Source organism: Blastomyces gilchristii (assembly GCF_000003855.2).
Source record: "Blastomyces gilchristii SLH14081 genomic scaffold supercont1.12, whole genome shotgun sequence".
Classification (NCBI taxonomy): domain Eukaryota; kingdom Fungi; phylum Ascomycota; class Eurotiomycetes; order Onygenales; family Ajellomycetaceae; genus Blastomyces; species Blastomyces gilchristii.
This window is the reverse complement of record NW_003101671.1, coordinates 553,022-563,246: the sequence shown is the minus strand read 5'-3', so window position 1 is coordinate 563,246 and position 10,225 is coordinate 553,022. Positions and strand designations below refer to the sequence as shown.

At 30.1% G+C, this 10,225-nt stretch overlaps 1 protein-coding gene across 1 annotated transcript; it reads left to right on the top strand.

Annotated features, from left to right (window-relative positions):
- Positions 1-7,174: 7,174 nt before the first annotated feature.
- Positions 7,175-7,591, top strand: BDBG_05825 (uncharacterized protein; the record flags this gene model as incomplete). Its single annotated transcript, XM_002623605.2, has 1 exon — positions 7,175-7,591. Exon 1 carries the CDS (start codon positions 7,181-7,183, stop codon positions 7,589-7,591), a length of 411 nt encoding a protein of 136 aa, XP_002623651.1. The 5' UTR covers positions 7,175-7,180.
- Between the last annotated feature and the right edge of the window lie 2,634 nt (positions 7,592-10,225).

Sequence of the window (10,225 nt, the reverse complement as noted above, 5' to 3'; positions counted from 1 at the left end):
TTTCAAGAACTTGTTATTTCTCTATTTCTTCTTTCTCTCTTCTCTTCAGAATTTCAATCTCAGAAATAGCATTTGAGAAAGCATCTTTTTCCATATCATTATTATTATTATTATTATTCTTCAATTATAGATGTATGCAGTCAGAGACTATGATATCTATCTGAGAACTTTTAGTTCTCAGGGTTTTTCCTATATCTGTAAAGTTAACTATTATACATTCATCAATTTCAGATATGCAAAATCAGAAAATTCCGGCCCAGAATACAAAAACTGTTTACAAATTGCAGTGTTTTAACATCATCTCATACTTTGAAACCATTTGACAATATCATGACAAAGGAAAAGAGAACACAGTCTTAAAGATAGACACATTAAATAGATAGACAGAAAGAAATTGAAAGAAAAAGATAAAATAAAGAAAGACTGTATCAAAACAAATTATTAAAAGATAGTATATAGCTGTTTTAACAGACTATATCTGGTTGATTTCCTCCTCTTCATATTCAGATAATTCTGAATTTAGCCATTTTCTTGTAGCTGCTTGAGTTTCTGATAGAAAGTCTATTAAGTATTTAATTCCTGTCTCAGTTGAGAATAAGAATCTCATATTTAATTGATTTAGATCATACTTCTCTTTCAATCTATCTCTGAGACTATTGTATAATGCACAGTGCATTACAATATGCTCAGAATTCTCATTTGCATTGCAGAATGAGCATTCTATTGAGTCAAATCTATCATTAAATCTTTGTATATAAGATTTGAAATAGCCATGTCCTAGTTTCAGCTGTATTATAGATGAGAATATTTTCTTTTTACATTTAATTGAACAAGATTTCCACTTGGGTTTTGTTTCAAATCTTGAATAATGTATACTCTTCTTTTGTTTCTGCCAGCTTTCATTTCACTTGTCTAAACAAGATTCTTTTATTTTTCTCTTTATAAAAGACCAGGACATAATTTTTTGAATAGATCTGCTTAATTCTGCACCCTTTTTTACAGCTGAATCAGTCAATTCATTGTCATGAATATTCATATGAGCAGGAACTCAGTGCAGATAAATTATCAGCTTTGATGTTCTTCTCTTTTGAATTTTCAAAATAGAGTTTAAGATCAGTTCAAGATTCATTTGATCATTATGAATCTGACTATTTCTAAGTCTTTTTAAAGCAGCTTAACTATCAGAGAATATTCATATCTCTTTCAAACAATTTCCTCTTTTATAAGATTTTATTTCAATGAGTTTGAAAGCTTTCACTATTACAAATAGTTCAGCATCAAAGACTTCACATTCAGAGCCTAGATTTCAGAAATCTGAGATAAAATTAATATTATCTTCAGTATAAGCAATACCTGCATCTAATCTATTCAAATTCTCATTTTTGAAGTCATCTGAATAAATCAGAATAGAGTCTTTTATATTGATTGTAGAAATTCTCTTCAAATGCTGTTCATATTCTTTCTCTTTTAATAGTTCACTTATTTATAAGTCTATAAGAGATTCAAGCTTTTCTCTTCAGAGAGATAACTTCTCATGATCAACTTTTACAATATTTAAAGAAGAAAATTGATTTTTAATCAGAGAGTATAGTCTGTACAGTTGAGAAGACATTTTCTTTAAAGAATTATTTTCATTTCAATCAAGAAATCTATTCCAATTCAGTTCATTTTCAGAGTTAATTGATGAAAATGAAGAAGAGACTCTTTCTCTGATTATATGATTTGAGCTCATCTTTACAACTCTCAGAGCATAGTTCATACAGGCCTTTTCAAATCTAATAGCAGAAGAAGGAATTGAAGCTTCAATTTTCATTGCTTTAATAGAAGATGATTTGAATGCTTTCAGAATTCTTCTCAAGGCTCTGTTTTACAGACTTTGAAAGAGTTCAGTGAAATTTTCTTGATTATTCCATCAAATTTAAACTCCATAATCAGCTACTGATGTAATACAGGCTATATATAACTGTCTCATAGCCTGGAAGAATAGACCCCTCTCTGTATTTGATAGTCTGATTATGTTGTTCAATAGTCTTTCTGCCTTGACAATTCTTTGTTGAATGTGATATTTAAAATTCAACTTAGAGTTTAACTATACTTCTAATTATTTGACATTTACACTGGGTTTAATCTCTGTATTTAAAAGAGTTAGAGATAGTTCTTTCTCATTGAATCTCAGAAAGAAGTGAATTAACTCAGTTTTATTCATATCAAATTGAATTTGATTAATATCTGCTCTAACAAAGATTTTCTTTGCAGCTTCTTCAATTACTTTCAAATTCTCTTTGATGATTTTTGAGCTGTAGACTAGATCAATATCATTCATATAACTTGAAGATCACACTATTCTCATATTTCTATTTTTAAATAGATATGCAGTGTATATTGCAAATAAAATGAGTAAGATTGAAGATTTCTGTGATACTTCTATTTTTATCTCAGTCTTGTCTTGTTTCATTCCATCAAAGAAGAGTTGTATACTTCTTTTAGATATAAAATAGTTAACTCATTTTATTAGAGAAAGTGACAGTTTTAATATCTTCAATGTTTGAATTAACTTTGACTTTGAAACATGATCAAATGCTTCTTTTATATCAATAAAAACTGCAGTTGAGACCAGATTCTCATGCTTTGCTATTTGAATATCATGAATAACTGAGAGAACAGTGTCAATTGCAGAACACTGTTTTCTATCTCTTATTTATTCACTGAATAAAAGAGAATCATCTATAGAGCTTATAAAAGATAGTTGAGTAGCTATTATCTTTTCTAAAACCTTTTCTAGGCAGTTCAATAGAGATATTACTCTATATGACTTAGGAATTGAAGTTTTTCTATTAGGTTTTGCAAGAATCACTTCAGTGACTTCTCTCCAGCATTCAGAATGATATTCATTTTTCAAGAGATTGAAAAAGAGCTCAAAATATTCATTCTTTAAGTAGGAATATGTATTCTGAATAATCAAGTGATTAATTGAATCAGGACCTGCAGCAGTTTTAACAGAACTTGAGAAGATAGCTGACTCTAATTCATCTTGTGTATGATCAGGCCATTCCCAGTTATTTTCATTAATGTAGTTGAGAAGTGATATATTCTCTTTCTCTGAATCTGAATCTGAATCTGGTGAGTTCTGAAAGAGAATTCTCATGAAAGCTTGACATTTTTCCTTAAAAGAGTTTGCTGTATATGATTCATTCTGAAACTCATATTCTAAGGCTGGAAGTTTTGCTACACTTCTTGTTTTAGTATAGTTAAAAGCTTTAAAAACTTCCTTTTCTTATGCTTCTTCAAGAAATTTATTCCAGCAGTCTGTTTTAACTCTTTTAATATCTGAAAAATATTCATTTCTGATAGCTTTGAACTCTTCATCAGATATTACATCATTCTTTCAATTTCTTCTAGTAGTAGCTAATTCTTTTCTTTTAGATGAGATATTCTCATTTCATCAAGATTTTGAATACTCAGAAGATTTTCTCTTTGAAATATTATCTCTAACACTTGTTAGAATAATAGATGTAATAAGCTTCACTCTATTCTCAAGCATTTCATTTGAGATATCTTGATCAGAATTTCAATATAGCTCATTCTGTCTTGCAGATTTTAACAGTTTTATACTTTCTTTAACTGCTTTTCAATCAGCTTTTTCAAAGTTATACTGATTAGAGAGAAGAGGATTTTCACTCATTTGTTTTTCACTCAGTTCAATATCAAATTGAATAATCTCATAACCTGATTCTGATGTCTCATTTGAATCAATAAATCAGTTTACAAGTCTTCTTTTCATTAGATTTTATGACATGAAGATTAGATCTATAATAGACTTCTGTTTCATGCCTTTTCTAAGAAATGTTTATTGATCAGACTTATTAACCAAATCTATTAAATGTTCAAAGGTTCATTCAATCAGATTATCAGCTCTCACTGCTCTCTTGCATTCTCAATTTTATCAGAGATGATGTGCATTGAAGTCTTCTGCAATTATAGAGTTTCTTGATGAAGTTATGTTCAGAAATCCTCTATTAATTGTTCAGATATTATTATATTCCTTCAATGACTTTTCATTATAGATATTTATGAGCTGTATAGTATCAAACTCATTTTCTTTATCTATAATATCACTCACCAGAATATCAGGGTCAGATATAATATCAAATCTTAGATTAAATTAATATCTTGATCTCTTTCTTTCATAGATTACTACTCTTGACTTTATCTCAGACTTTTGAGGTAAAAAGCAGTAGTAGCTTAAATGAGAAATGACATATTTTTGCTCAGCATCAAAATTTGGCTCCTGAAGCAGTATAAAATCAACTTTTTATTCAAATGCAATTTGAAGACAAGAATAAATATAATTTGAGTTTCTATTCACATTATTTTGAATAAATGTGATTTTTGAAGAGTTTTTAAACTTTTTTTATTATTTTTATTGTATATTCATACTAAAAGAGAGTAGAGTAGAATCTAATCACTATCATCAGATAGTAGATTATAACTGTTCTGAAAAGTAGAAATCTCAACTGCTTATATTATATCTAGTTTATCATCAGAGTTATTTCTCAATTCTCTAATCTTAACAGGAGTTTGAGGATTTAAATTCTGTTTACATTTAGCTGAAGAATTGAAGTTTGAAGACTTAGATAGTTGAGAGTTTCTTCTTTTTGAGCTTGCAGTTGTGAGTTTACTGACTTGACTATTCTCTTCAGTTCTAGATTTACTCTGAGCTTCATCTTTTCTTCAGTTCTTTTGAGTTCTTGAAGTAAACATACATTCTTTTGAGCTAGATGCATGTTTTTCTTTGCAATTAGAGCATTTAAGTAGAGTGTGTTAACATATTTCATCTCTTTTTGAGCATGTTTCACATTTATGCTCACTAGTTTTGTAATCTCTGGCACAGAATGTACATTTTGAGTCTCTGAAATAGGAGATTGCAAAGTGTTCATATCTTTGACAGTTTGAACACTGTGTTTGAGCTTTGAGATTCATTCTTGAGTCTTTGTATTCATGAACTCTCATTTTCAAATCTGCTACTCTTACTTCAGAGATCTTTGACTGTTTCATTGTCTTTGTATATACTAGAACAGAGGCATTTCTTCTACTTTGTCTGAACTCAATTGAATTTAGTCATACAGGCTCCTTTCTCAGTTGAATAGAGTTGTATTCTTCTAATTCATTTTTGAGAAGTAGCATTCCTTCTTCACAGTCAAAAATTTCAACTGAAATATTATGAAGAATGAATTTGTCTCACTTTTCATCTCTCTCAGATAGAATTGTTGTATTTAATAAAGATTCTACTGCTAATTTCCAGAGATTCTCATTCTGAATAAGGAATTCAGCACTGAATTCAGGCATTGTAGTCAGAATGATGAAGTTTTCAAAGAAGAATAGCTCAATTAAAGCTATAACTGGTTTTTGAACTTCAATATCAGTCATTAACTGAGAAAAGAACTGTTGATTGATTTCATTTCTAATTCTGAAAATGAGATTTGAGTTTAGCTTATTTCTCTGCAATATGTTCTGATTTGAGACTTTGAGAATAAGTCTTCTATTTCTGGAGATTTGAAGATTTTTCTCTTTTTACATTTTTTTCTTCACTCTTCTATCACTAGAAGTATGAGCAGTATTCTTCTCAGTTTTCTCAGAATTTTGAGCAGGTTTTGACATAGCAGATTTAGAGACAGCAGGTTTAGAGGCAGCAGATTCAGCTGCTTGAGCATATGTTTTCTTCTGATTTAAAGAAGAATAAGAAGAAGAAGTAGAAAAGAAAGAAGAGCAAACTGAAGAGTCAGTGATTGTATTAGAAATTTTCAAAGTTTTTTGAACTGTGTTTGAAATTCCAAGTTTGAACTTGATCACTTCCTGTAGTTGTCTAGCCTGAGCATGAAGAATTAACAGAACTTCTTCATTCATCTCACTCAGACACTGCTTTTCAAGAATTTTACTTACTTTTTCAAGTTTCTGTATTTCAAGAACTTGTTATTTCTCTATTTCTTCTTTCTTTCTTCTCTTCAGAATTTCAATCTCAGGAATAGCATTTGAGAAAGCATCTTTTTTCACATCAACTGAGTGTACTTTTGAACTCATTGTTCTTACTCAATGAAAAGTTGGTCAGACTAATTCAATTGAGATATTTATTAAACTCTTTTGAATTGAAAAGTTGGTCAGACTGTTTCAATTAAGAGGTTTCTAAGCTTGTTTTCAATTGAAAAGTTGGTCAGACTATTTCAAAAGAAGAATAGCAGACTTTTATGTATAAACATCTGATTTTTTTCACACTAGTTCAGTAACTAGGTTAGATTTTTGAAGAGAATCTAATAAACTAAAATTGATTTTTAAGATAAATCAATAAAACCTTTACAATCTCTTTCTTGGGATACAGTGAGAAAATGTATGATATTAATTGATAGTAAATCAGATAATATGACAGTTTTTGAGAGAAAAACTGACAAAAAATAAATCAATTTTTTGCAGAGAAATTGATTAAAACTATTCAATTTTATTCTAAATCATTCAATTCTCCTCACACAACAAGTGTGCAACTCAAATCAGTTAATAAAGAGTGTAAAAAAGAATTAAGTATTAATGAAAGCTCTTCAGTCACTGAAAAAGTAATTCTTACTTAAAAGAATATGAAATTATGACAGAAAATAACTCTGTTTTTAATTCTTTGTAAGAATATTGTGTAAAACCCAGAGAAAAACACCTTACTTTTTCAAGAGAAGTAAAAAACTATTTCTAAGATCTTTTTTTTTTGCATTAACTGCTGCAGAAGAATGAGATAGAAACTGCTAAGATATGCACTACTGTATACTCTCTATCAAGACTTTCCCTCTTCAGAGTCTTGATATTATAGAGAATATAAGTCTGTTTCTATATAATAATGTAAATATTGCCAGCAGGATGTAGAGGAACTGGTTATTTATATCTCAAAATAGAAGACTTTGTCAATGATTATATCAATATAGAGTTAATTCTCAAATTCAATAGAAACCTAGTGTTGCTGTTCTCAATCTCTTGCAGAATCTATTGAATATTGAGATATTAAAACTAGATTTAATATATCTCACTGTGCAGGGATCAAAGGCTCAGTCAGACCTTGAGGTATACTGATTTTATAGTTGTTGTGTCTGCTGATTATGTATCAAATACAGTTGCCGAGGTATCTTTTTGTATTTTTCTGCCGGGGATGGGCCAGATTGGGAAGGGCGGTACGAGGGTGGGACTTGGCGTTGGTGTTTTGGAACATCAAAGATGGACAGGGTTTTCGCGGAGGTCGCTCCTCAGATATCTCCACAACTACAGATCGGGGATCTTCCAAAATCGAGAAGATTGGTGCATACGGCTAGGTCTCTTCACCTTACAATTTGTATGGCAATTTGGCCCGGGGTTGTGGTGTGGTAGGGGAGAATGGGGGATAATCCCACGCAGGAGTTCCGAACGACGTCTGGTTCACGTTTGGCTGGATAACTCCACCACCACACGGGGTATGCGGTCGGCGATGGGGTCAAAATGCTCGTATGATCGAGGGCTTTTCGATGGATCTATCGGCGGGTTCTTATTCGAAAAATCGAGCGAGTTCGTGGTTGAAAGTGATTGATCTTTTTCCATATCAACTGAGTGTATTTTTGAACTTATTGTTCTCACTCAATGAAAAGTTGATCAGACTGTTTCAATTGAGATATTTATTAAACTCTTTTGAAAAGTTGGTCAGACTGTTTCAATTAAGAGATTTCTAAGTCTGTTTTCAATTGAAAAGTTGGTCAGACTGTTTCAAAAGAAGAATAAAAGACTTTTATGTATAAAACACCTGATTTTTTTCACACTAGTTCAGTAACTAGGTTTGATTTTTGAAGAGAATCTAATAAACTAAAATTGATTTTTGAGATAAATCAATAAAATCTTTACAATCTCTTTCTTGAGATACAGTGAGGAAAAGTATGATATCAATTAATAATAAATCTGATAATATAACAGTTTTTAAGAGAAAAACTGACAAAAATTAAATCAATTTTTTGCAGAGAAAGTGCTTAAAACTATTTAATTTTATTCTAAATCATTCAATTCTCCTTACACAACAAGTGTGTAACTCAAATCAGTTAATAAAGAGTGTAAAAAGAAATTAAGTATTAATGAAAGCTCTTCAGTCACTGAAAAAGTAATTCTTACTTAAAAGAATATGCAATTATGATAGAAAACAGCTCTGTTTTTAATTCTTTGTAAGAATATTGTGTAAAATCCAGAGAAAAACACCTTACTTTTTCAAGAGAAGTAAAAAACTATTTCTAAGATCTTTTTTTTTTTTTGCATTAACTGCTGCAGAAGAATGAGATAGAAACTGCTAAGATATATACTACTGTATACTCTCTATCAAGACTTTCTCTCTTTAGAGTCTTGATATTATAGAGAATATAAGTCTGTTTCTATATAATAATATAAATATTGCCAGCGGGATGTAGAGGAACTGGTTATTTATATCTTAAAATAGAAGACTTTGTCAATGATTATATCAATATAGAGTTAATTCTCAAATTCAATAGAAACCTAGTATTGCTGTTCTCAATCTCTTGCAGAATCTATTGAATATTGAGATATTAAAACTAGATTTAATATATCTCACTGTGCAGGGATCAAAGGCTCAGTCAGACCTTAAAGTATACTGATTTTATAGTTGTTGATGTGCTGTTGACTCGTCGTCCGCTGATTATGTATTGAATGCTGTTATCAAGGTATCTTTTTGTATTGTTCTGCCAGAAATGAGCCAGATTGAGAGAGGTAATACCTATATAGTTCTATCTTATCTAAGATCTTTAACACACTTTGCATATACTCAGTGTGTTCTTTCTTCTTCACAGAGTACATCATCACATTATTCAGATATATTATTATAAAGATATTCAGATATATATGAAGTGTTTTATTAATGAAAGACTGAAATACTGTGAAGACATTAGTCAAATCAAAAGATATTACTAGATATTTAAATAATCTCAGTGCAGTTCTAAAGACAGTCTTTCATTCATTCTCAGACTATATTTATAATTATGTATATATATTAATTATATTCAGTTATATGAATGTAACAGCTTCTATGAGACAGTTGATCACATTCTCAATCAGAGATAGAGAGTAGTGACTCTTTATTATCTTGAAGTTCAGATTGTAGTAGTTTATACACAATCTCAAATCTTTATTCTTCTTCTTCACAAATATCACAGAGGCTTCTGTGAAGATCTGTGAAGATTAGATAAAGTTATTCTTCAGATTCTTCTTTACATAGATCTGCAAGATCTCTGTCTCATAATGAAAGAGCTTATAGATTGATTCTCAGAACAGTTTCTACTCTTCTATTAAATCTATTATCAGATTCTTCTTACAGTGAGAAGAAAGCTCAGCTGTCTTTGCTGAGCTGAACATCTCTGTGAGATCTCAGTATTTCTCTGATATCTGAAGCTCAGTTTTCATGACTGTAAAGTTCTCAGATATTTATAAAGTTATTATATAGATAAGCTTATCTTCTTTAATCAACTCTACAGTATTAACTGATTCTATCTTTATAAGTGAGTCTATCAACACTGATTGAAAGTATAAACCTGACTCATGAACAGCTATGTGCAGATTATATCTTTGAAGTTATATAAGTCTCAAGTATATATTATCTGTGATATCTGTGATAATCACAGTTTCTGTAAATCTTCTTCAGATTCTGAAGAGATCTTATAATTCAAAGATGACTCTTGTAAGTCTCTCAGTTCTCAGATCTGAGTTCTCACATCCTGCTTATTATAAGAGCAGATTCTCAGTTTTCATCACTCAGTTATTCACTTTGTAAGCTTTAGAGACACTACAGTGATCTGAGATTCTGAGTTTATTAATACTTCTTATACTTGTGAAATAGCAGTACTGTGACACAGTCTCTCTCTATAAGCAAGCATTTTCATTAAGAAAGTAACAGATTCAGGTATCAGCTTTAAGACTCTTAAGAAGACTGTTGCTAACTCTGTCTGTGACTTCTTAAATTTCTATTTTAATTTATCTGAACAGTTTATACAGAGATATTCTAATTTAGAATAGATAAAGCAGAGACTCTTTTTCTTAATCTCTCTATTATATACTCTATTTATAGAAGCTTATGAAGCTCTCTCTCTCTACTCAGTAGTCAGATATAAATCTCTCTATATCTTATTATCTTTCTCTGATAAATCTGTTCTCTGTTATTCTGATTCTCACAGAA